The sequence below is a fragment of the Coregonus clupeaformis genome, chromosome 29, assembly GCF_020615455.1.
Source record: "Coregonus clupeaformis isolate EN_2021a chromosome 29, ASM2061545v1, whole genome shotgun sequence".
NCBI lineage: Eukaryota > Metazoa > Chordata > Actinopteri > Salmoniformes > Salmonidae > Coregonus > Coregonus clupeaformis.
The window spans coordinates 30,877,610-30,904,844 of record NC_059220.1 but is presented as its reverse complement, the minus strand read 5'-3'; the positions used below and the strand labels follow the sequence as shown (position 1 = coordinate 30,904,844).

Sequence of the window (27,235 nt, the reverse complement as noted above, 5' to 3'; positions counted from 1 at the left end):
TGGTGTGGCTATGCCGTAACAAGGGGATGCCAGACACACGAGGAGGTCTGATGGCTGCTTGTTTTCAGACAGACAACAACAGGTTTAAATGTTTCACAATGCGGCTCGCAGATCAGAATCAGGACTATAAAAGAGTAAACACTAAACACAGTGTTTCAGAGCCTTCAGCTCACTCCAATTTCCCCTTAATCTTCCTCAGCTGTTCAGAGGAAGAGAACAAAACAGAACAAGGGTTGAGAAACAGAGATAAACAATAGGGGATGTGGGGGAGGTCCACAATCCTCCTAAAACGGTCCCCCTGCCTTCCTTCCTGCTTTCTCCATGGCAACACCATGCATGTGAAGCCGCAGAGCTGTCAGCTCTCAACCTCCTCAAAGTCAGCTGGAAGAGTCAGTAGAGCTGCCCTCTAACACACACACACACACACACACACACGTATGCACACACACACACACACACACACACACTCTCTCTCTCTTTCCCTCTGTGTTTCCATCAGACAGCACTAATTGCATTCCCAGTCAACCTCAGACCATCTCCACATCTGGGGACAGACTGAGAGACACAAAGTATTTTCTATGGAGGGGGACCTAGTATTCACAGCATGTATGTAAGTATGTAAGATATATTATGGACTAGGAGAGAAACTGGAAGAGACAATTTCTGAGGGCCTAGATGAGAGGGTGATGAGAAAGAAAGAGGACAGGGCTGAGGAGAGAGAGAGAGAGAGAGAGAGAGAGAGAGAGAGAGAGAGAGAGAGAGAGAGAGAGAGAGAGAGAGCTCTTTAACATCATCCTTATCTCTGGCATCTTCCCCAATATTTGGAACCAAGGACTGATCACCCCAATCCACAAAAGTGGAGACAAATTTGACCCCAATAACTACCGTGGGATATGCGTCAACAGCAACCTTGGGAAAATCCTCTGCATTATCATTAACAGCAGACTAGTTCATTTCCTCAGTGAAAACAATGTACTGAGCAAATGTCAAATTGGCTTTTTACCAAATTACCGTACGACAGACCACGTATTCACCCTGCACACCCTAATTGACAAACAAACAAACCAAAACAAAGGCAAAGTCTTCTCATGCTTTGTTGATTTCAAAAAAGCTTTTGACTCAATTTGGCATGAGGGTCTGCTATACAAATTGATGGAAAGTGGGGTTGGGGGGAAAAACATACGACATTATAAAATCCATGTACACAAACAACAAGTGTGCGGTTAAAATTGGCAAAAAACACACACATTTCTTTCCACAGGGCCGTGGGGTGAGACAGGGATGCAGTTTAAGCCCCACCCTCTTCAACATATATATCAACGAATTGGCGAGGGCACTAGAACAGTCTGCAGCACCCGGCCTCACCCTACTAGAATCTGAAGTCAAATGTCTTCTGTTTGCTGATGATCTGGTGCTTCTGTCACCAACCAAGGAGGGCCTACAGCAGCACCTAGATCTTCTGCACAGATTATGTCAGACCTGGGCCCTGACAGTAAATCTCAGTAAGACAAAAATAATGGTGTTCCAAAAAAGGTCCAGTTGCCAGGACCACAAATACAAATTCCATCTAGACACCGTTGCCCTAGAGCACACAAAAAACTATACATACCTCGGCCTAAACATCAGCGCCACAGGTAACTTCCACAAAGCTGTGAACGATCTGAGAGACAAGGCAAGAAGGGCCTTCTATGCCATCAAAAGGAACATAAAATTTGACATACCAATTAGGATCTGGCTAAAAATACTTGAATCAGTTATAGAACCCATTGCCCTTTATGGTTCTGAGGTCTGGGGGTCCGCTCACCAACCAAGAATTCACAAAATGGGACAAACACCAAATTGAGACTCTGCATGCAGAATTCTGCAAAAATATCCTCCGTGTACAACGTAAAACACCAAATAATGCATGCAGAGCAGAATTAGGCCAATACCCGCTAATTATCAAAATCCAGAAAAGAGCTGTTAAATTCTATAACCACTTAAAAGGAAGCGATTCCCAAACCTTCCATAACAAAGCCATCACCTACAGAGAGATGAACTTGGAGAAGAGTCCCCTAAGTAAGCTTGTCCTAGGGGCTCTGTTCTACAAACACAAACAGACCCCACACAGCCCCAGGACAACAACAACAACAACAACAACACAATTAGACCCAACCAAATCATGAGAAAACAAAAAGAGAATTACTTGACACATTGGAAAGAACAAACAAAAAAACAGAGCAAACTAGAATGCTATTTGGCCCTAAACAGAGAGTACACAGTGGCAGAATACCTGACCACTGTGACTGACCCAAACTTAAGGAAAGCTTTGACTATGTACAGACTCAGTGAGCATTGCTATTGAGAAAGGCCGCCGTAGGCAGACCTGGCTCTCAAGAGAAGACAGGCTATGTGCACACTGCCCACAAAATGAGGTGGAAACTGAGCTGCACTTCCTAACCTCCTGCCAAATGTATGACCATATTAGAGACACATATTTCCCTCAGATTACAGCGATCCACAAAGAATTCGAAAACAAACCCAATTTTGATAAACTCCCTTATCTACTGGGTGAAAAACCACAGTGTGCCATCACAGCTGCAAGATTTGTGACCTGTTGCCACAAGAAAAGGGCAACCAGTGAAGAACAAACACCATTGTAAATACAACCCATATTTATGTTTATTTATTTTCCCATTTGTACTTTAACTATTTGCACATTGTTACAACACTGTATATATACATAATATGACATTTGAAATGTCTTTATTCTTTTGAAACTTCTGAGTGTAATGTTTACTGTTAATATTTATTGTTTATTTCACTTTTGTTTACTATCTACTTCACTTGCTTTGGCAATGTTAACACACGTTTCCCATGCCAATAAAGCCCTTAAATTGAAATTGAAATTGAATTGAGAGAGAGAGAGAGAGAGAGAGAGAGAGAGAGAGAGAGAGAGAGAGAGAGAGAGAGAGAGAGAGAGAGAGAGAGAGAGAGAGAGAGAGAGAGAGAGAGAGCTGGGAGAGAGAGAGAGAGAGAGAGAGAGAGAGAGAGAGAGAGAGAGAGAGAGAGAGAGAGAGAGAGAGAGAGAGAGAGAGAGAGAGAGAGAGAGAGAGAGAGAGAGCTGGGAGGGAGACAGGGTAACAGTGCTGAAAGAAGGGACAGGTGAGAATGAGAGAAAAACTGTGGTGGAGTGGGTAAGAGAGACAGGTAGGCAAAGACAATGCCTCCTGCCCTCCCTCTCCCGCCTCCACCCTCTCTCACCGTGGGCCTATGACTGGGTGTCTGGTAGAATGAGAGTGGAGATTGACAGGCTATGTGATTTGCCCCAGCAGTGTGCATCATGTTGTGCCACTTCTTATTGACAGTGAAGACGTCTGTTAATGGCTCCTTCAGCATTTACATAGTCTGTCTGCAGCGCTCTCCTGACCATTAATCACAGTGTCAACCAACGCAGACACAGACAGGATTCTCCAAATGCCAACAGGCCCCATGATGCATCACCGTCAACCATGGTGGGCGCTCTCTCCACAGAGAAATGCATGTTAACAAATTCAACATGGAGAGGGATTCATTTGTCATTATTAACACGCTTGGGGGATGATGATGACTCTCTCGGCTTCACTCTCAAAAGAAAGCCACATAAGGAAACTCTTTCTTGTTTATTTGTGATACTTCTTTCTTGTTTATTTGTGATACTACTTATGAATGATGTCGAGATTCAACTGAAACTGGCAGGTCGTTGTCTATAGTTCTATTTAGAGTTATGATATCACACCACGAGATGAATGGAGCACTGTGGTGGTCATCAAAAAGTTATGGCTGGCCTCTGAACAAACTAAACATAATGAATGTCAAGAGAGTTAAAACCTCCAGAATTGCTCAAAACAACATATTGCTTGGGGGTTGAAAGGGAGTTCAGAGAGCCATGCATATTTAACAAGATGCTATAGTTGGCAACAGAAAGCTAAACACAGGTTAGCAGTTAGCAGCCAGTGAAATCCCTCTTAAGCAATTTTAACCAGTGATGCTATCTTTGGCCAGATTAGTTTAGGTGTCAGGTAGGTGCAATATCACCCATACTGAGCATCACATTAGCATATTTTCAGGCTGAACAGTAACAGGTTTGGGTTAGTGGCTTGGAGATGGTGCTTGGTTGACCTACCCGTGGTGCTGAGAATGAGGGGTGCTGTAGTTGGGATGTGGAGGTTGGAGAGGAGGAGGAGGGGTGGGTGTGGTGGGGAGAGGGGGCAGGGGACTGGGTCCAGAAGAGGTGTGGAGGGCTGGGGACCTCACATAGGGAGGTCTACTGCAGAGTGAAACAAGAGTTTGATGGAAAGTGCAAAAAAAAAACATTATTTCAACCCAGCCACAACAGTGACGTGTGGTATATACATTTTTATCAATAATCATTTTATCATCATGTTTTTTCTGCATGATAAAATCGTTTTCTGAACTAGTACTTACAGTTGAAGTCGGAAGTTTACATACACCTTAGCCAAATACATTTAAACTCAGTTTTTAACAATTCCTGACATTTAATCCTAGTAAAGATTCCCTGTCTTAGGTCAGTTAGGGTCACCACTTTATTTTAAAAATGTGAAATGTCAGAATAATAGTAGAGAGAATGATTTATTTCAGCTTTGATTTATTTCATAACATTCCCAGTGGATCAGAAGTTTACATACACTCAATTAGTATTTGGTAGCAGGCTTCACACAATAAGTTGGGTGAATTTTGGCCCATTCCTCCTGACAGAGCTGGTGTAACTGAGTCCGGTTTGTAGGCCTCCTTGGTCGCACATGCCTTTTCAGTTCTGCCCACAAATGTTCTATAGGATTGAGGTCAGAGCTTTGTGATGGCCACTCCAATACCTTGACTTTGTTGTCCTTAAGCCATTTTGCCACAACTTTGGAAGTATGCTTGGGGAAGACCCATTTGCGACCAAGCTTTAACTTCCTGACTGATGTCTTGAGATGTTGCTTCAATATATCCATATAATTTTCCTTCCTCATGATGCCATCTATTTTGTGAAGTGCACCAGTCCCTCCTGCAGCAAAGCACCCCCACAGCATGATACTGCCACCCCCGTACTTCACGGTTGGGATGGTGTTCTTCGGCTTGCAAGCCCCCCCTTTTTCCTCCAAACATAACGATGGTCATTATGGCCAAACAGTTATATTTTTGTTTCATCAGACCAGAGGACATTTCTCCAAAAAGTACGATCTTTGTCCCCATGTGCAGTTGCAAACCGTAGTCTGGCTTTTGTTTGGCGGTTTTGGAGCAGTGACTTCTTCCTTGCTGAGCGGCCTTTCAGGTTATGTCGATATAGGACTCGTTTTACTGTGGATATAGATACTTTTGTACCTGTTTCCTCCAGCATCTTCACAAGCTCCTTTGCTGTTGTTCTGGGATTGATTTGCACTTTTCGCACCAAAGTACGTTCATCTTGTAATATCTGAGGAATTTATGACTTTGTTAATGTTTGCAAATGGTAGCTTAGAGAATGTTGATTTGGCCCAGGGAGACATCTGGAGAGCAGTTCTATAGGAGTACCCTAAAGCAGAGGAAGTCTGTTGTGTGGAGACTGGGATTGGTCTGTAGGGGAAACACCCATATCAGATTACATAGGATATATACTATGGTTTGGGACAAAGGACGGTGAGAATAGCATATTTAGAATTTGGGTTGGCTGTTCTCCAGATGCCGGCAGGTATCTGTAAATTGAAGCTGTAACCCTTTGATATAAATAAACCTTTATGATCGAAGTACAGCGTCAGCGGATTTCCTTGTTCTCACAGCATAATTAGCAACGTTTTCTCGACACAACAATCTCTAGGAGACAGAACGCGTCTCTTTCCTGAGCGGTATGATGGCTGCGTGGTCCCATGGTATTTATACTTGCGTACTATTGTTTGTACAGATGAATGTGGTACCTTCAGCCATTTGGAAATTGCTCCCAAGGTTGAACCAGACTTGTGGAGGTCTACCATTTTTTTCTGAGGTCTTGGCTGATTTCTTTTGATTTTCCCATGATGTCAAGCAAAGAGGCACTGAGTTTGAAGGTAGGCCTTGAAATACATCCACAGGTACACCTCCAATTGACTCAAATTATGTCAATTAGCCTATCAGAAGCTTCTAAAGCCAATACATAATTTTCTGGAATTTTCCAAGCTGTTTAAAGGCACAGTCAACTTAGTGTATGCAAGCTTCTTACCCACTGGAATTGTGATACAGTGAATTATAAGTGAAATAATCTGTCTGAAAACAATTGTTGGAAAAATTACTTGTGTCATGCACGAAGTAGATGTCCTAACCGACTTGCCAAAACTATAGTTTGTTAACAAGAAATGTGTGGAGTGGTTGAAAAACGAGTTTTAATGACTCTAACCTAAGTGTATGTAAACTTCCGACTTCAACTGTACTTCCCAAATTTGCATTGATCTGGTACAATACACAATGAGGGGCAAGGCAGCCTCGCTGTGTACCTTTCTCCCTCCCCTCAATCTCCAAACTCAATGCAAGGTATTGACATGACTTGCACATGCATGTTTCTACCGTATACTGCCTGGTAACGGATGCCGAAAGGCAGGTAGAGAGCTTCACTGCCTTTCATGTGTCAATATGTCCCATTCATTATTGCACTCAAATAAAAAAATGTGTTGGGATAGACAGGAGGCTAGACAGGGCTCGCTCCTGCCTGTGGACGTCACACGTCATCTGCCACCTTTTGGCGGTTACGTTCATTTTACTGCTAGTTAAAGTAAGCTGATCAGAATGGCTAACATATTGCATCGGAAAAAGTTGTTAAAGTAGATTTTCTAGCTTAACAGGGGGTGATAAGGAATAGAAGACCAACACCTGAGCTTAGGAACCTACATCAAAGGAAGGGACAGAAAATAACACCATCATTTCAATCTGATTGTTACAAACGGAAAGACTGGTTCTGAAGCTGCGCTGCTAGCAGCCGACTCTACTGCTTCCCCTGCCTGCTGTTCTCCACCAGCGACAACCTATGGACAAGAGACGGTTACTGCCTATAGCACTCAACAGGCATGAGAAATCTGTGTCTCACATCCAAAGCCAGATAGCTCTTAAGACATTTGGCAGCTCACGGATAGATCTGGCATTCAATGAACAACGGAGATTGAACATCAGCATGCACAATGTAAAGGTGAAAGAGAACTGTGAGATTTTGAAAGACCTAGCTAATTAATGCTAAATATTCTACCTATGTCACACCCTGGCTCTGGGGACTCTAATATGTTGAGCCAGGGTGTGTATCGTCTATGTGTGTTCTAGGTTTCACTTTCTGGTTTTGTAGATCTATGTTGGCCAGGGTGGCTCCCAATCAGAGACGGCTGTAGCTCGTTGTCTCTGATTGGGAGTCATACTTAGGTAGCCGTTTGGCACTCCTTCATTGTGGTTTCTTGTTCGTATTTGGTTTGTGTATTACCATTGACTGTCACGTCATCGTTGTTTTGATCGTGTGATCATTCTATAAATAAATATGTTCGCCTTCAACGCTGCGCCTTGGTCCTCATCTCTGTTCGACGATCGTGACAACCTACTGTATGTAAACAGAAGTTGGCATTTCTTGGCAACGTTGAGAGTGCCAGCTCATCAAACAGGCCTAGGGGAAACTATGTGGAACTATTACACACCTTCACTGAAAAAAGTGAACAGTTAGCAACCCATTTAGAGAACGCCACTGTGTTTGCTCTTTGCTCATGGCCTATGATGGAATTTTCAATTAAACTGACGCGCTCTTCCGTGTTCTGCAGAACAAAGTGATGGATATGAGTTTCTGCAGCGACAAGACTTCAAGCAGAAATGCAATGAACTGGACCTGGCAGAAAGCGAAACTCGTAGTAAACAGAGGAAACAGGGGGCGAATCTCTACAACATACTGGACAATAACAATGTTAACAAAGTTAATGCAGCTGGTCCTCACTATACTAGCCACAAAAGCATTGTCATTTTCGACGCTAAAACGGATAAAGACATACAGTCGAAACCGGACCGATCAAGGACGACTTTCATCCCTTGCCATCATCTCCATCGCATCGAGAGACTTTTAAAACGGAGGGCTAACAGGGAGGGGTTTTACAGTTCAGTCACTGATGTCTTTACCCAGAAGGATAGACAGATTGACTTTGTTTACAAGTAAGTGCAAGTGTTCATTTACACGAGCGCCATCTACTATTATTACATTACATGTCTATTGTGTAAGTATTTATCTCAATCAGTAGTGCTGACTACTAGGCATTTTGTGTGTAGCGATGGCCTACAAGTAGGCCTACTCTCTGGCATTTGTGTGTGTCACTGTCTGTGGTGCTGAAAAGTCGCATGTTTGTGCAGGGCAGTTGCGTGGGGCACACGCAACTATATCAAAACGATAAAAGAAATGAAAAGCTGATAAATAAAATTGTAGCCGGCCAAATTGTCCAGGGCTACCCTGCTTGGCCTAGGCTACTGTTGATTGCGAAGATGGTGTACGCTGACCCCAGCTAAGTAACTCTTGCAAAGATTTAAAGCGCAATTATGCTTTTTATCTCCAGTACATTGCCACGATTGTCAGCTATGTAGCTGCTCTACTGATAATATCAGTGCTTCCTTGTTGGGATGACACAATCAATCTACGGCTGGCGTCGGGGAATGCCTACTCCCTAGACAAACACCTTGGTTCAACGTTCCACGGGAGTGGACAGTACACAGCATACTTTGATGTCCTGAATAATGACCAAGTCTACCTCGTTCCCTACTCGACTGAATCGCTTGGAAATAACACTGCTACTCATACTGCTCTCTCATCATCTGACCATGTGTTCTCGCATACCCCGAGAGCATCTGGTCAGCGGGGTGGTGGCACAGGAATCCTCATCTCTCCCAAATGGACATTCTCTATTTTTCCCCTGACCCATCTGTCTATCTCCTCATTTGAATTCCATGCTGTCACAGTCACTAGTCCATTTAAGCTTAATATCCTTGTCATCTATCGCCCTCCAGGTTCCCTTGGAGAGTTCATCAATGAGCTTGACGCCTTGATAAGTTCCTTTCCTGAGGATGGCTCACCCCTCACAGTTCTGGGGGACTTCAACCTCCCTACGTCTACCTTTGACTCATTTCTCTCTGCCTCCTTCTTTCCACTCCTCTCCTCTTTTGACCTCACCCTCTCACCACCCCCCCCTACTCACAAGGCAGGCAATACGCTTGACCTCATCTTTACTAGATGCTGTTCTTCTACTAATCTCACTGCAACTCCCCTCCATGTCTCCGACCACTACTTTGTATCCTTTTCTCTCTCGCTCTCCTCCAACACTACTCACTCTGCCCCTACTCAGATGGTAATACGCCGTCGCAACCTTCGCTCTCTCTCTCCCGCTACTCTCTCCTCTTCCATCCTATCATCTCTTCCCTCTGCTCAATCCTTCTCCCTCCAATCTCCTGATTCTGCCTCCTCAACCCTCATCTCCTCTCTTTCTGCATCATTTGACTCTCTATGTCCCCTATCCTCCCGGCCGGCTCGGTCCTCCCCTCCAGCTCCGTGGCTTGATGACTCATTGCGAGCTCACAGAACAGGGCTCCGGGCAGCCGAGCGGACATGGAGGAAAACTAGACTCCCTGCGGACCTGGCATCTTTTCACTCCCTCCTCTCTACATTTTCTTCATCTGTTTCTGCTGCTAAGGCCACTTTCTACCACTCTAAATTCCAAGCATCTGCCTCTAACCCTAGGAAGCTCTTTGCCACCTTCTCCTCCCTGCTGAATCCTCCTCCCCCTCCCCCCCTACTCCCTCTCTGTGGATGACTTCGTCAACCATTTTGAAAAGAAGGTTGACGACATCCAATCCTCGTTTGTTAAGTCAAATGACACTGCTGGTCCTGCTCACATTGCCCTACCCTATGCTTTGACTTCTTTCTCCCCTCTCTCTCCAGATAAAATCTTGTGACTTGTGACGGCCGGCCGCCCAATAACCTGCCCGCTTGACCCTATCACCTCCTCTCTTCTCCAGACCATCTCCGGTGACCTTCTCCCTTACCTCACCTCGCTGATCAACTCATCCTTGACCGCTGGATATGTCCCTTCCGTCTTCAAGAGAGCGAGAGTTGCACCCCTTCTCAAAAAACCAACACTCGATCCCTCTGATGTCAACAACTACAGACCAGTATCCCTTCTTTCTTTTCTCTCCAAAACTATTGAGCGTGCCGTCTTTAGCCAACTCTCTTGCTATCTCTCTCAGAATGACCTTCTTGATCCAAACCAGTCAGGTTTCAAGACTGGTCATTCAACTGAGACTGCTCTTCTCTGTGTCACGGAGGCTCTCCGCACTGCTAAAGCTAACTCTCTCTCCTCTGCTCTTGTCCTTCTAGACCTGTCTGCTGCCTTTGATACTGTGAACCATCAGATCCTCCTCTCCACCCTCTCCGAGCTGGGCATCTCCGGCGCGGCTCACTCTTGGATTGCGTCCTACCTGACCGGTCGCTCCTACCAAGTGGCGTGGCGAGAAGCTGTCTCCGCACCACGTGCTCTCACCACTGGTGTCCCCCAGGGCTCAGTTCTAGGCCCTCTCCTATTCTCGCTATACACCAAGTCACTTGGCTCTGTCATATCCTCACATGGCCTCTCCTATCATTGCTACGCAGACGACACACATCTAATCTTCTCCTTCCCCCCTGCTGATAACCAGGTGGCGAATCGCATCTCTGCATGTCTGGCAGACATATCAGTATGGATGACGGATCACCACCTCAAGCTGAACCTTGGCAAGACGGAGCTGCTCTTCCTCCCGGGGAAGGACTGCCCGTTCCATGATCTCGCCATCACGGTTGACAACTCCGTTGTGTCCTCCTCCCAGAGTGCGAAGAGCCTTGGCGTGACCCTGGACAACACCCTGTCGTTCTCCGCTGGCTGGGCTCCCTGCCTGTGCCATTAAACCCCTACAACTCATCCAGAATGCCGCAGCCCGTCTGGTGTTCAATCTTCCCAAGTTCTCTCATGTCAGCCCGCTCCTCCGCACACTCCACTGGCTTCCAGTTGAGGCTTGCATCTACTACAAGACCATGGTGCTTGCCTACGGAGTTGTGAGGGGAACGGCACCTCCGTACCTTCAGGCTCTGATCAGTCCCTACACCCAAACGAGGGCATTGCGTTCATCCACCTCTGGCCTGCTGGCTCCCCTACCTCTGCTGAAGCACAGTTCCAACTCAGCCCAGTCAAAACTGTTCGCTGCTCTGGCACCCCAATGGTGGAACAAGCTCCCTCACGACGCCAGGACAGCGGAGTCACTCACCACCTTCCGGAGACATTTGAAACCCCACCTCTTTAAGGAACACCTGGGATAGGATAAAGTAATCCTTCTACCCCCCCCCCCCCCTTACCCCCCCCAAAAAATAAAAATAAAATAAAAAATAAAATTAATTTGAAACATAAATAATTGTAAAGTGGTTATCCCACTAGCTATAAGGTGAATGCACCAATTTGTAAGTCGCTCTGGATAAGAGCGTCTGCTAAATGACGTAAATGTAATGTAAATGTAACAAACACAAGTCCTCCAACACCTATTGTCGAACTGCCAGATATACTGTGCATCACTCAAGAGAACGCGTTTCCACTGCTCCAGAGTACAATGCCGGCGAGCTTTATACCACTCCAGCCGACGCTTGGCATTGTGCATGGTGATCTTAGGCTTGTGTGCGGCTGCTCGGCAATGGAAACCCATTTCATGAAGCTTCCGACAAACAGTTATTGTGCTGACGTTGCTTCCAGAGGCAGTTTGGAACCCGGTGGTGAGTGTTGCAACCGAGGACAGACGATTTTGAAGCGGTCCCGTTCTGTGAGCTTGTTTGGCCTACCACTTCGCTGCTGAGCCGTTGTTAATCCTAGATGTTTCCACTTCACAGTAACAGCACTTACAGTTGACCAGGGCAGCTCTAGCAGGGCAGAAATTTGACGAACTGACTTGTTGGAAAGGTGGCATCCTATGACGGTGCCACGTTGAAAGTCAATGAGCTCTTCAGTAAGGCCATTCTACTGCCAATGTTTGTCTATGGAGATTGCATGGCTGTGTGCTCAATTTTATACACCTGTCTGCAATGGGTGTGGCCGAATCCACTAATTTGAAGGGGTGTCCACATACTTTTGTATATACAGTGCATTTGGAAAGTATTAAGATCCATTGACTTTTTCCACATTTTGTTACATTACAGCCTTATTCTAAAATGGATTAAAGAAATAAAAATCCTCATCAATCTACACACAGTACCCCATAATGACAAAGCGAAAACAGGTTTTTGGAAGTCTTTGCAAATGTATTACAAATATAAAACAGAAATACCTTATTTACATAAGTTTTTGTCGAGGCACAGATCTGGGGAAGGTTAGCAAAAATGTTTTGCACCATTGAAGGTCCCCAAGAACACAGTGGCCTCCATCATTCTTAAATGGAAGAAGATTGGAACCACCAAGACTCTTCCAAGAGCTGGCCACCCGGCCAAACTGAGCAATCGGGGGAGAAGGGCCTTGGTCAGGGAGGTGACCAAGAACCTGATGGTCACTCTGACAGAGCTCCAGAGTTCCTCTGTGGAGATGGGAGAACCTTCCAGAAGGACAACCATCTCTGCAGCACTCCACCAATCAGGCCTTTATGGTAGAGTGGCCAGACGGAAGCCACTCTTCAGTAAAAGGCACATGACAGCCCGCTTGGAGTTTGCCAAAAGGCACCTAAAGACTCTCAGACCATGAGAAACAAGATTCTCTGGTCTGATGAAACCAAGATTGAACTTTTGGCCTGAATGCCAAGCGTCACGTCTGGAAGAAACCTGGCACCATTCCTACGGTGAAGCATGGTGGTGGCAGCATCATGCTGTGGGGATGTTTTTCAGCGGCAGGGACTGGGAGACTAGTCAGGATCGAGGGAAAGATGAACGGAGCAAAGTACAGAGAGATCCTTGATGAAAACCTGCTCCAGAGTACTCAGGACCTCAGACTAGGGCGAAGGTTCACCTTCCAATTGGACAATGACCCTAAGCACACAGCGAAGACAACGCAGGAGTGGCCTCGGGACAAGTCTCTGAATGTCCTTGAGTGGCCCAGCCAGAGCCCGGACTTGAACCCGATCGAACATCTCTGGAGAGACCTAAAAATAGCTGCGCAGCGACACTCCCCATCCAAGCTGACAAAGCTTGAGAGGATCTGCAGAGAAGAATGGGAGAAACTCCCCAAATACAGGTGTGCCAAGCTTGAAGCGTCATACCCAACAAGACTCGAGGCTATAATCGCTGCCAAAGGTGCTTCAACAAAGTACTGAGTAAAGGGTCTGAATACTTATGTAAATATTTCTTCTAAAATTTCTAAAAACCAGTTTTTGCTTTGTCATTATGGGGTATTGTGTGTAGATTGATGCTGGAAAAAAACTATTTAATCAATTTTAGAATAACGCTGTAACGTAAACAAAATGTGGAAAAAGTCAAGGGGTCTGAATACTTCCGAATGCAGTGTACATGTTGACTACCCTCCTGCTTTCCGGGGATGTGCCCCTCAACCCTGGGACTAACACCACAAGCCAGAGACACTCACCGGAGTGGAAAGCAGTGGATGGCCGCGTCCTCAAATCATCGCAGACGCTGCCGAGGTGGGTGAGTGCTATGGTCCCATGATTTCTCTCGAAACACCCGGCTCCAAGATGAACTTTGACTATCCAAACATATTCAAGTCGCTATACGCAATCCCCGACTCTGCTTCTGGCACACTAGCTGTTTTAATCAGATCCCCGCATCCAGTGTATGTGCAAGGGATCGTTAATTACACTACCGAACTGTCCCCAATCAAAACTAAACAAAACTGCCCAAACCCAGCAGTCAGAAAATACAGAAAATTTGACTTTTTTCTAACTGTCAATCACGCTCAAGTCATCTGGGACCCACGAGCTAAGCCCAAGGGACTACTAGGGGGGCATTTGAACATTCGCAGTGTCATTCCAAAAAGTGATCAAATTCAACATCTTCTCATGGACTCCAACCTCTCCATCTGCTGCTTTGATTGTGCCCGGCTTAGGGCTGTTGTGGTCATGACATTTTGTCAGGCGTCAGGCGGTTATCGTCTCACAGTAATTGACCGATAATTAACATAAACATATTTAGCATCTCCAGGCCTCCACACATAGGCCTACAAGCCACTGATGCAAGCCTTTGGAAAATCTACATTTAAAAAAGTCTAATAAATAAATGTAATATACACCATCACAATAAATCCATTATTTATTTTAGGTCTAAATAAACATTATGATGAAAATGTATTTCAGAAGAACAAAATATGAGTTGACCTACTTTATATTATCTGGCTATGCTCCATGCCATAGGCTGCAGGCTTGTTCATTATTTTATATTATATGATTTTATAGTAAGAAGAATATAATTGAATAAAATAGAAAGGATATTTTTCCCATTCCGGAGCGAGTGCGCTTATGAAGTGGCACATGAAGTGACTATGTTGAGCATAAAAGTGATCATTGAAACAGGTCCTATATGCTAGATTTAGAGTTATTTGGCAACTTTGGTTGTAAATGATACAAACCTTAGAATGTCTTCGAAATCAAAATATATATGGGCTGCATGATGTGACTATAGGCTATTGATGATTTGAGAAAGTCGCAAAAAAGCTTGAGCTCTTTTCCTTGCCTCAGGCTGCACAGCTGTTCTCTCATCAAGTGACCATATTTTCACCCATAAGACTATTCTCAATTTGATCTTGTCTTTACTAATACAGTACCAGTCAAAAGTTTGGACACACCTACTCATTCAAGGGTTTTTGAAATAACACATATGGAATCATGTACCAAAAAGGTGTTAAACAAATCAAAATATAATTTATACTGAGCACTTGTTGGCTGCTTTTCCTTCACTCTGCGATCCAACTCATCCCAAACCATCTCAATTGGGTTGAGGTCGGGGGATTGTGGAGGACAGGTCATCTAATGCAGCACTCCATCACTCTCCTTCTTGGTCAAATAGCCCTTACACAGCCTGGAGGTGTGATGGGTCATTGTCCTGTTGAAAAACCAATGATAGTCCCACTAAGCCCAAACCAGATGGGATGGCGTATCGCTGCAGAATGCTGTGGTAGCCATGCTGGTTAAGTGTGCCTTGAATACTAAATACATCACAGACAGTGTCACCAGCAAAGCATCCCCACACCATCACACCTCCTCCTCCATGCTTCATGGTGGGAACTACACATGCAGAGATCATCCGTTCACCTACACTGCGTCTCACAAAGACACAGGTTGTAACCAAAAATCTCCAATTTGTACTCCAGACCAAAGGACAGATTTCCACCGGTCTAATGTCCATTACTCGTGTTTCTTGGCCCAAGCAAGTCTCTTCTTATTATTGGTGTCCTTTAGTAGCGGTTTCTTTGCAGCAATTCGACCATGAAGGCCTGATTCACACAGTCTCCTCTGAACAGTTGATGTTGAGCTGTCTGTTACTTGAAATCTGTGAAGCACTTATTTGGGCTGCAATTTCTGAGGCTGGTAACTCGATTGAACTTATCCTCTGCAGCAGTAACTCTGGGTCTTCCTTTCCTGTGGAAGTCCTCATGAGAGACAGTTTCATCATAGCGCTTCATGGTTTTTGCAACTGCACTTGAAGAAACGTTCAAAGTTCTTCACATTTTCCGGATTGACTGACCTTCATGTCTTAAAGTAATGATGGGCTGTCGTTTCGCTTTTATTATTTGAGCTGTTCTTGCCATAATATGGTATTTTACCAAATAGGGCTATCTTCTGTATACCCCACCTACCTTGTCACAACACAACTGATTGTCTCAAACGCATTAAGAAGGAAATAAATTCCAGGTGACTACCTCATGCATCTGGTTGAGAGAATGCCAATAGTGTGCAAAGCTGTCATAAAGGCAAAGGGTGGCTACTTTGAAGAATCTCAAATATAAAATATATTTTGATTTGTTTAACACTTTTTTGGTTACTACACGATTCCATATGTGTTATTTCATAGTTTTGATGTCTTCACTATTATTCTACAATGTAAAAAATAGTAAAAATAAAGAAAAACCCTTGAATGAGTAGGTGTGTCCAAACTTTTGACTGGTACTGTATGTAAAATTAGTTTGAATTTAGAACAGGGGCAGGGGAAAAAATACATCCGTATGAATAGCGAACGGAGGCCGGTTTCCCGCCGGTTAATTTTTTCAATCATGCCTGGTAGGCTACTCTCCAGTTATTTCACTCCAAGCATCACCCACTGTTTGAGGAACATGCAACCTCTCGCTGCGCGACAAGTGATATTCCGCACAAACTCTGTATGCCATGGGCTCTCCAACCCTGTTCCTGCAGCTACCCAGTGCTTTATTTTGGAAACCAAGTGAATTGTGTTCGGGAATATCGATATTAACATGTTTTCACAACAAAACATATTTCATTAAACTGTTGCCAGCCCCCCTCTGCGTGCTCGGGAAAGCAATGAAGGAGAAAGATGAGGAGATAGAAACGCACAGTGGTGAGATATTCTGTAACTAAAGGTAATGAGTCAGCATATTCAAGATCAAATACAAATTCACTATAATTGTAGGCTAATTGTAAGCTGCCCTGCACAATCAATGAACCAATAGCATTGCCTAGGCCTATACATTCTCTCCCAGACTTATGTATAGAAAGTTTGCAGCACAGCATAAGGTAACCAGTCCACCCAGTATGCATAACAATACAGTCCACACTCAAAGGCGATTACTAGAATTTGTTAAATTTTGGAGTATAGGCTAGACCAATTATGTGCTAAAGACATCTTTAAATCATTTTTTTTTTTTTTATGTTTTTCTGCCATGCATAATATGCGGTAGGCTATGTATTGTATAATGGCAGAATCATTATTTTAATTCAGGTTTTCAGATATAGGCCTAAGCATATGCATAAGCTCTAATATGTTTATGAGTGTTTGGAATGAATCATCACCTTAGAAAGCGCTGCCCATTTCTTTGTGTTACATTTTTACATTTACATTTTCGTCATTTAGCAGACGCTCTTATCCAGAGCGACTTACAAATTGGTGCATTCACCTTATGATAGCCAGTGGGACAACCACTTTACAATATATATATATATATATATATATATATATATATATATATATATATATATATATATATATATATATATTATTATTATTATTATTATTATTTTAATTTTTTGTGTGTTAGGCTTTGAAATAACATCCACAACGACCATGTTTTCCACTCATTTTCAAACTGATGTTCAAATTGATCAATCACAGTGAGGTGAGTTTTAAAAGCACGATACTGTTTTGATGATAAGTGTTTGATGTGATTTTCGATTGAATTTTCATTGATGTCAGAGTGGTTAGAGGGACAATAGAGCCCTGGGTACCAGGCCATTAGCGACCTGATGGCCGTTAGCGAGTTGGGTACTACTAACACATGTCCAGAGTGCATAACAGGAGATTACCGCGACTCAACAATCACATGGGATTTTACTGCGGTCATGACTCATGACCCCGGTGTGGTGGTAATATGGTCACCGCAACAGCCCTAGCCCGGCAACAGCCCTAGCCCGGCAACAGCCCTAGCCCGGCTACAGCCCTAGCCCGGCAACAGCCCTAGCCCGGCTACAGCCCTAGCCCGGCAACAGCCCTAGCCCGGCTACAGCCCTAGCCCGGCAACAGCCCTAGCCCGGCTACAGCCCTAGCCCGGCAACAGCCCTAGCCCGGCTACAATGATGATTTACATTTAAGAACATATCGGATGTAAACAAATTGAGTGGTCATGTGATAATGAACTACAATATATTGGCCTAAACATTAAACTGTCCCCCCAAATGTATTTTACCCTTATTGGAATGTACAGACCACCTTCCACTAAAAGTAAAAAAAATAAAAAATCAGTTTAATAACATGCTTAGGGAATGTGATTTTGGGAAAGAGGTCATCTTAATGGGAGATTTTAACATTATGAAGACAAGTCTTATGAAGACAAGCCTCCTGTAGCTCAGTTGGTAGAGCATGGCGCTTGCAACGGCAGGGTTGTGGGTTCGATTCCCACAGGGGGCCAGTATGAAAAATGTATGCACTCACTAACTGTAAGTTGCTCTGGATAAGAGTGTGAACTACATGACAAAAAATATATATATATACAGTGGGGAGAACAAGTATTTGATACACTGCAGGTTTTCCTACTTACAAAGCATGTAGAGGTCTGTAATTTTTTATCATAGGTACACTTCAACTGTGAGAGACGGAATCTAAAACAAAAATCCAGAAAATCACATTGTATGATTTTTAAGTAATTCATTTGCATTTTATTGCATGACATAAGTATTTGATCACCTTCCAACCAGTAAGAATTCCGGCTCTCACAGACCTGTTAGTTTTTCATTAAGAAGCCCTCCTGTTCTCCACTCATGACCTGTATTAACTGCACCTGTTTGAACTCGTTACCTGTATAAAAGACACCTGTCCACACACTCAATCAAACAGACTCCAACAACTCCACAATGGCCAAGACCAGAGAGCTGTGTAAGGACATCAGGGATAAAATTGTAGACCTGCACAAGGCTGGGATGGTCTACAGGACAATAGGCAAGCAGCTTGGTGAGAAGGCAACAACTGTTGGCGCAATTATTAGAAAATGGAAGAAGTTCAAGATGACGGTCAATCACCCTCGATCTGGGGCTCCATGCAAGATCTTACCTCGTGGGGCATCAATGATCATGAGGAAGGTGAGGGATCAGCCCAGAACTACACGGCAGGACCTGGTCAATGACCTGAAGAGAGCTGGGACCACAGTCTCAAAGAAAACCATTAGTAACACACTACGCCGTCATGGATTCAAATCCTGCAGCGCACGCAAGGTCCCCCTGCTCAAGCCAGCGCATATCCAGGCCCATCTGAAGTTTGCCAATGACCATCTGGATGATCCAGAGGAGGAATGGGAGAAGGTCATGTGGTCTGATGAGACAAAAATAGAGCTTTTTGGTCTAAACTCCACTCGCCGTGTTTGGAGGAAGAAGAAGGATGAGTACAACCCCAAGAACACCATCCCAACCGTGAAGCATGGAGGTGGAAACATCATTCTTTGGGGATGCTTTTCTGTAAAGGGGACAGGACGACTGCACCGTATTGAGGGGAGGATGGATGGGGCCATGTATCGCGAGATCTTGGCCAACAACCTCCTTCCCTCAGTAAGAGCATTGAAGATGGGTCGTGGCTGGGTCTTCCAGCATGACAACGACCCGAAACACACAGCCAGGGCAACTAAGGATTGGCTCCGTAAGAAGCATCTCAAGGTCCTGGAGTGGCCTAGTCAGTCTCCAGACCTGAACCCAATAGAAAATCTTTGGAGGGAGCTGAAAGTCCGTATTGCCCAGCGACAGCCCCGAAACCTGAAGGATCTGGAGAAGGTCTGTATGGAGGAGTGGGCCAAAATCCCTGCTGCAGTGTGTACAAACCTGGTCAAGACCTACAGGAAACGTATGATCTCTGTAATTGCAAACAAAGGTTTCTGTACCAAATATTAAGTTCTGCTTTTCTGATGTATCAAATACTTATGTCATGCAATAAAATGCAAATTAATTACTTAAAAATCATACAATGTGATTTTCTGGATTTTAGATTCCGTCTCTCACAGTTGAAGTGTACCTATGATAAACCTCTACATGCTTTGTAAGTAGGAAAACCTGCAAAATAGGCAGTGTATCAAATACTTGTTCTCCCCACTGTATATATATATTGTAGGAAAACCCTCAAACATCACTAATATCTTTGACCTTCCACAGCTAGTTAAAGCCCCAACCAGGGTGACTTGTTCTTCTAAAACACAGATTAATCTGGTGTTCAGTAATAAACCAGCGAGAGTGACAATCATTCAATAGGTTACTGGGCTGTCTGACCATAATCTGACACTCATAGCCAGAAAGCTTTCTAAGAACAGGTTTAACCTCTCTACTGAACAGGTTTAATCTCTCTACTGTTAGAAAGCCTGATCAGCTAAGAATACCTAAGGCTGAATTAAATGATTTTGAAAATGCAATTAAGGGAATTAACTGGAATGATCTTCTTTCCTATACAAATGTGGAAGCGGACAGTCAGGTTTTTCTATCCACAATCCAGACTACAATAAATGACTTCCTAAAGAAAACCATATCCAAACCTGGCCAAAAGAGCACTCTTCCTTGGCTAAATCGAGAAATCTGGAAACTGATGAAAGAACGAGATTGTGCCTAAAAACAGCGCTAAAGTCCAAATTAGAGCATGACAGATGTAGCTTTCTGAGTCAGAGGTGAACAAGGTCATTAGCTCACTAAAGAACTCTAAAGCCAAAGATGTGTTCGGGCTGGACTCTACCTTTCTTAACAACTACAAAGAGTCACTCAATGGCCCCATTACTAAGGTCACCAAAACATCTATTGGTCAGGGGGTGTTTCCAATGGTCTGGAAGTCGGCCATAATAACACCCATCCTTAAATCAGGTGACCCTGCTGACGTGAGTAACTACAGGCCCATTAGTATACTACCTGTGGTGTCGAAGGTTGCTGAAAAGTGTGTAGCAGAGCAACTGATTGCCCACCTCAACAACAGCCCCTTCACAACACATGCAGTTTGGCTTCAGAGCAAACCACTCCACAGAAACGGCCAACTGCTTTCTTCTGGAAAATGTGAAGTCCAAGATTGACAAAGGGGACATTGTTGGGGCTGTGTTTCTAGACCTAAGGAAAGCCTTTGATACTGTTGACCAAGAGGTTCTCATCACAAAACTGTCCAAGTTCAACTTTTCCCCTGATGCCTTGAGATGGATGAAATCATACCTTGAAGGCAGAACCCAGTGTGTCAGAGCGAGCAATGAGATGTCGCCCACCCTCAGCTATGATGTGGGAGTGCCCCAAGTGTCAATATTGGGGCCCCTCCTGCTCAGCCTGTACATTAAAGATCTGCCTTCTGTCTGTACTGGGTCTGAAGTACAAATGTATTCCGATGATACAGTGATGTATGTGCATGCAAAGAGCAAACAACAAGCTGCACAAGAACCACTACTGTAATGGTCCATGTTACAAAGTGGCTCAGTGACTCATGTTTGCATCTCAATGTGAAAAAAACAGTCTGCATGTTCTTCACAAAGAGAGCAACTGATGCTGCTGAACCAGATGTCTATGTGTCAGGGGAGAAGCTCCAGGTGGTATCCGATTTTAAGTACCTTGGCATCATACTTGATTCCAACCTCTCTTTCAAAAAGCAGGTGAAAAAGGTAACTCAAATAACCAAATCCACCTAGCTAATTTCCGATACAGCAAACAGTACTTCAATGCTATGATACTCCCTCACTTAACATACTGCCCAAGCTTGCTGTACAACATTAAAACCCATTCAGTCTGTCTACAAACAGGCTCTCAAAGTGCTTGATAGAAAGCCCAATAGACATAATTTACATTTACATTTAAGTCATTTAGCAGACGCTCTTATCCAGAGCGACTTACAGTTAGTCACTGATACATCCTCAGAAAGCATAAGCTCCTTGTCTTGTATTCAAGATCCTAAATGGCCTAACTCTGCCCCACTTAGTACTTTTGTCAAACAGAAAACCCACACCCACGGGAACAGATCCACAAAGTCTACCATGAGAGGTGACTGTATAGTTCCCTTAAGGAAAAGCACCTTTAGATAAACCGTTTTCTCTGTGAGAGCTTCCCATGTCTGGAACACACTGCCATCAGACACACACAACTGCACCACCTACTGCACCTTCACAAAAAAAACATAAAGACTTGGCTAAAGGCCAATCAGACTTGTGAACATAATCCCTAGCTGTGTATTGCTGCTTTCCATGTTATCTGTTGTCTGTAGCTTGTAAGGTGTGTAAACAATGTTTGTTGCTTTTATGTATTTTGTTTAGTTGCTTTTTGTGCTATTGCTCTGTCTGTCTGCGTGCTACGTGTTGCTTGTCCTATGTTGCTCTGCATGTGCTCACTGCTTATTGTTTGTCTGTATTATTGTTATTGTAATCGTTTTTAATAACCTGCCCAGGGACTGCGGTTGAAAATTAGCCGGCTGGCTAAAACCGACACTTTTACTGAAACGTTGACGAATATGCACTGTACCTGTAAAAATAAACTCAATAAAGTGTAAGTAAAGTATTGGACGGTAGTTTTTATTTTTTTATTTTTTTACATTAAATGTACTGTTACATGAATACATGACTACTATGAGTGTGTATTATCTTTAGAGTTAGTGATCTAGCTAATGTGTTTTGAGTTTCCACTTAGGTGGTGAATTATCCCCAAATAAATTAGCCTGTGACATTAGAGCACATAAAGATGCAGTCAAATTAATCTATATTGAAAAAAAAAAAAATTCGGAAAATCCAGCCCTATTTTAACAGTAAAATATAAAAGCAATAGTATAAGTGTCTATCCAAAATGCATGACAATCACAGGATTAGGTTGTACATTAAAATATTTTGAATTACAACGTCACAAGATGATGAAACAACGTATGTCTTTAATACCATCTCAGTAGTCTATTAGACTTTTAATAAAGCACTGTAAATTACTTTATAAGATGATAGGCCCTGAAAAGAAATTGGTGCGACCAAATCATGGGCTGGTGCCACCAGAGGAACATTTTAGTCTGGAGCCCTGCTACAAGGGGAATGTCCCCCGTATGGAAAAGTTGTAATATTGTAGTGGACAAAGATGAGAAGAATGTTGGCACGGTCAAAAGTTGTCTTCCTTTTTTTTCTTGTATTTATAATCAGTTGTTTTATCAATATTATTATTGTATATCATTGTTATTATTGTAGGCCTAGTTATTGATCCAAACCAGTTATTTAAATATGCAAAACGTCATTTGTTTCATTCGCTATCGACTTTATCCAACATGCTACTGGGCCAACAAATAACCACGGCCATACTCTGGATGGACCTGGTTGTTACCAAGGGGCGTTCTATTAACATATCCTCTATTGTTGACGTTGCTTTATCTGATCACCATTATCTGGTCCATTATGATATTCTGAGAGAGCAACTTGGCATATATAACAAGGCAATTAGAAATGCCAGACGGGCAAATTTTTCTAACTTGATCACTAATAATCTGAATATTTAGAGAGTGCTCTTCTCGACCATTGATGACCTGATAAATCCTACCCCCGCAAACCTATGTGAACTTTCCTCCACATCTAAATGTGATGGATGAGTTTGTGTCATATGATAACAAACATTTGGCTGGGTATCAGTAAAGCAAGACCTGATGAGAAGCTTGATGATATGTGCCCTAGCCTACCACGCAAAGGCACTATGGAGTTATTTTCCTTGGTTGACACAGACGTGCTCAGGAAAGTGATATCACAACGTAAGCCTTCTACCGGCCTTCTCGATCCTATCCCCACCACCTTCTTCAAAACAGTTTTTAATTGCATATCTGAAGAAGTGAAAGCTATTGTTAATCACTGCCTGTTCACAGGCACTTTCCCCACTGCACTAAAAACTGCTATGGTGAAACCCCTTCTGAAGAAAAGTAATCTATATTCTTCAGCTCTTAACAATTTTCGGCCAATCTCCAACCTTCCATTCTTAAGCAAAATTCGGGAGAAATTGGTTTTCAAACAGCTAAATGATTTTTTAAGTGCCAACTGTATTTAAAAAAAAAAATCCAATCTGGTTTTCACGCCCACCACTGCACAGAGACAGCCTTAGTTAAAGTGGTAAATGATCTTAGAGCCAACACAGATGCCAAACAGTTCTCTGTTTTTGTACTCTTGGATTTAAGCGCTGCATTCAATACTGTTTACCATGATGTCATTCTGGACAGACTGGAGAGGTGGGTTGGCCTTTCCGGTCAAGTTCTAAATTGGTTTAGGACCTATTAAACCGGTCGAGAGTTTTTGTCACCCTTGGTGAACATAACTCAGAGAAAATAGATATCACGTGGCGTTCCACAAGGTTTCGACTTTGGGTCCGGTACTGTTCAGTATATATAGGTTACTCCTTGGCAGCATTATCAGAAAGCACTGCATTGATTTTCACTGCTACACCGACGATACACGACTTTACATTTCTGTGTCACCAGCGGATTTTAGCTCCACAGATAAATTATTAGATTGTATTAGTGATTTAAATACTTGGATGGCTCACAACTTCCTCAAGCCAAATCAAGACAAGACCGAGGTACTTATTGTTGGAGCCAAAGCACAGGGAGAGAATCTGGCCACACATTTTAATTCACAGGCATTAAAGATAAAATACCAGGTAAAAAACCTAGGTGTCTTTTTAGATTCTTTGTGGCCGTTTCTATCTCAGGCTGATACAGAGAGACTCATCCATGCTTTTATTACAAGCAGGCTTGACAACTGTAATGCTCTCCTGTCTGGTCTACCCAGAATGGTCTTGGTCAGCACTGGTGTGTAGTCCCGTGTAGCTCAGTTGGTAGAGCATGGCGCTTGCAACGCCAGGGTTGTGGGGACTCACTAACTGTAAGTTGCTCTGGATAAGAGCGTCTGCTAAATGACTAAAATGTAAATGTACTGACCAAGACCAGAAGGAGAGCACACATTACACTGGTTTTAAAGTCTCTGCACTGGCTGCCTGTCAGTTTTAGAATACATCTGAAGATTCTTCTATATGATTTTGTACCCCAATACATGTCAGACATGCTTTTGAGTTATGTACCCAGTAGGTCCCTCAGGTCCTCTGGCACTGGCCTTTTAACTATCCCAAAGCCTTGGACCAAGAGGCATGGAGAGGCAGCCTTTAGTTACTGTGCCCTCAGCCTCTGGAATAGCCTGCCAGAGAACCTGAGAGGGGCCAAAACTATGGACATATTTGAAATCAATCTTTTAACACACCTTTTAAGCTTTGCTTTTCCTTAGGGTGCTTTTTCAGTCTTTCAGTCGTTATTGTTATTCTTATGTTTTTTATCCTCTTATGTTTGGTGTGTTGTAAATATTTACCTTGTGTAGTAAATCCTGTTTTTATTTTCATAGTTTTTTATTTATGTTTTTTCCTGTGAAGCACATTGCGTTGCATCCATGTCTGCTATATAAATAAAGCTTGACTTGATTTGATTCTGTTGAGACATTTTCATTGGCCAAGTTAAGTTCGATCTGTCTTTTTTATTGTGTGCTCTGTATTTCATTTAAGATACAGTATAACCTAAGTAGGCTTGTTGTAAAATAAATCTAATTAGCCAATAGAAAGTGCCTACCCAGGCTCAGACCTCACCACACGTTACTGGAACACGACTGACAAAAAACTATTAATGATATTCTGTACATAAATAAGGATACACATTCACAAGGCCACTTCAGCAGAAGCATTGGTGATTGGCCTCCACCCGTCCCCTAAGATGCATTGCTTCAGTAGGCAAAGCCCCAAGCTGCTCAGTATGACCACTTCTGTTCCTCCTACCAGCTGATTGGTTCATAGAGAATCACCCATTTTAAAGACTGGTCCATGTTTACAAACACTCCCAAGATAGGGTTCAGCCAGAGTTTACTGCCCACACACACAATCCCACCACTTCCTCCTCACAAATCTGCTCTGCTCTGGGAAGCACTCACACATTAAATGCTCAAGCACACTAGATAAATAATACCCATCTACCCATTCCACATTACATTTAGCATAAATATTGTAAGTACATAAATAAGTAGGGTCGGGACGATACCAGTATCGCGATACTCGTATCGTAGCAAGGAAACAAAACACAAAGCGGATTTAACTTCTTCAGGAAAACAGCCCTAATGTTGGAAACAAACATTATGTTGTCATCCAGAGTCACATGTATTTATTTTCCAAGCTATAGCATACAATATTTATACAGCAGGTTTTTAAAGGACCAAAGAGTACGTTCTGCTTCGTGTTTTCATTTTTGCCATGGAAGAAATATTGCGATACTGGTATCGTCCCGGCCCTATAAATAAGTACCGCTTGATATGTGTCAAGGTTCTTCATAATGCTGCTTTTTATGTTGGTGTCCAAGTGTTTGTTGAGTTTCCTAAGTAGCTTGATGTCGTTTTGTACTTGTGAAGGGCATGTTATGATCACTTGAAATCTAGTTAAGTGTTTTCCAAGGTAACATAGTGCTTCTTTGTTCATTGTAACAACTCTCTTTCTATTTCTTCTACTGCCACTCAGCCTTTAACCCAACATTCCATTGGACATCATTTCAACAGACAGATTGTGCTTCAAATGCCTTACAGATATATAGAAGCCCTACATCAGGGATCATCAACTCGATTCGGGGGGCCGGAACATAATTACAATTCATTTGTTGACTGCAAAATGACCGCAAGAAGCCCAAACAGATATAATATTTGACTAAAACATAATAATTTCAAACCTTGGTTACATTTGTATACAATCACGTGTCTCTCTATTATGCGTGGGAATACTTGGGAACATATTTCCTAAATTGAAATCACTTGGAGTTGATTTCCTGGTGTTTTTACAGTCTTTTATGTCCAAAAATAAAACGTTGCTCAAAACATTGGGGGTCGGGCCTTCCGAGTCGCGCAGTGGTCTAAGGCACTGCATCGCAGTGCTAGCTGAGCCACTAGAGATCCTGGTTCAAGTCAGGCTCTGTCGCAGCCGGCCGCAACCAGGAGACCCATGGGGCGCCGCACAATTGGCCCAGCGTCGTCCAAGTTAGGGGAGGGTTTGGCCGGCAGGGATGTTCTTGTCCCATCGCGCACTAGCGACTCCTGTGGCGGGCCGGGCACAGTGCACGCTGACTCGGTCGCCAGGTGTACGGTGTTTCCTCCGACACATTGGTGCGGCTGGCTTCTGGGTTAAGCGGGCACTGTGTCAAGAAGCAGCTCGTTTGGGTTGGGTTGTGTTTCGGAGGACGCACGTCTCTCGACCTTCGCCTCTCCCGTGTCCGTACGGGAGTTGCAGCGATGGGACAAGACTGTAACTACCAATTGGATACCACGAAATTGGGCAGAAAAAGGGGGTAAAATACCAGCAAACAAAAAAACGTTGTGGGTCAAATAAAACTATATGGCCCGCGGGTCGCCAGTTGGGGAACCCTGTCTTATTTAAAGCTCTTACTGTACTCTAGTATTAAACAAGAAGATATTCGATTTAAGGAGTTCCATGGCACACAATGCTACTCTATATCACCCAACAGTTTAAACATAGAGAACTACACACTGAAACTTTAGTCTGAAGAGCGTAAAGCCCCAAAGTCTCTGTAGTGACATAAGTGAGTGAGTGACGACTTGTGCTCACAAACCTG

The 27,235-nt window shown here is 43.5% G+C and overlaps 1 protein-coding gene across 1 annotated transcript in view; it reads right to left on the bottom strand.

Moving 5' to 3' along the window:
* Positions 1-27,235, bottom strand: part of LOC121544480 (AT-rich interactive domain-containing protein 1B-like) — a 257,508-nt gene that overhangs the window by 28,948 nt on the left and 201,325 nt on the right. The window contains 1 exon segment of the mRNA XM_045209158.1: positions 4,145-4,288. Coding sequence (XP_045065093.1) covers positions 4,145-4,288 — 144 coding nt within the window.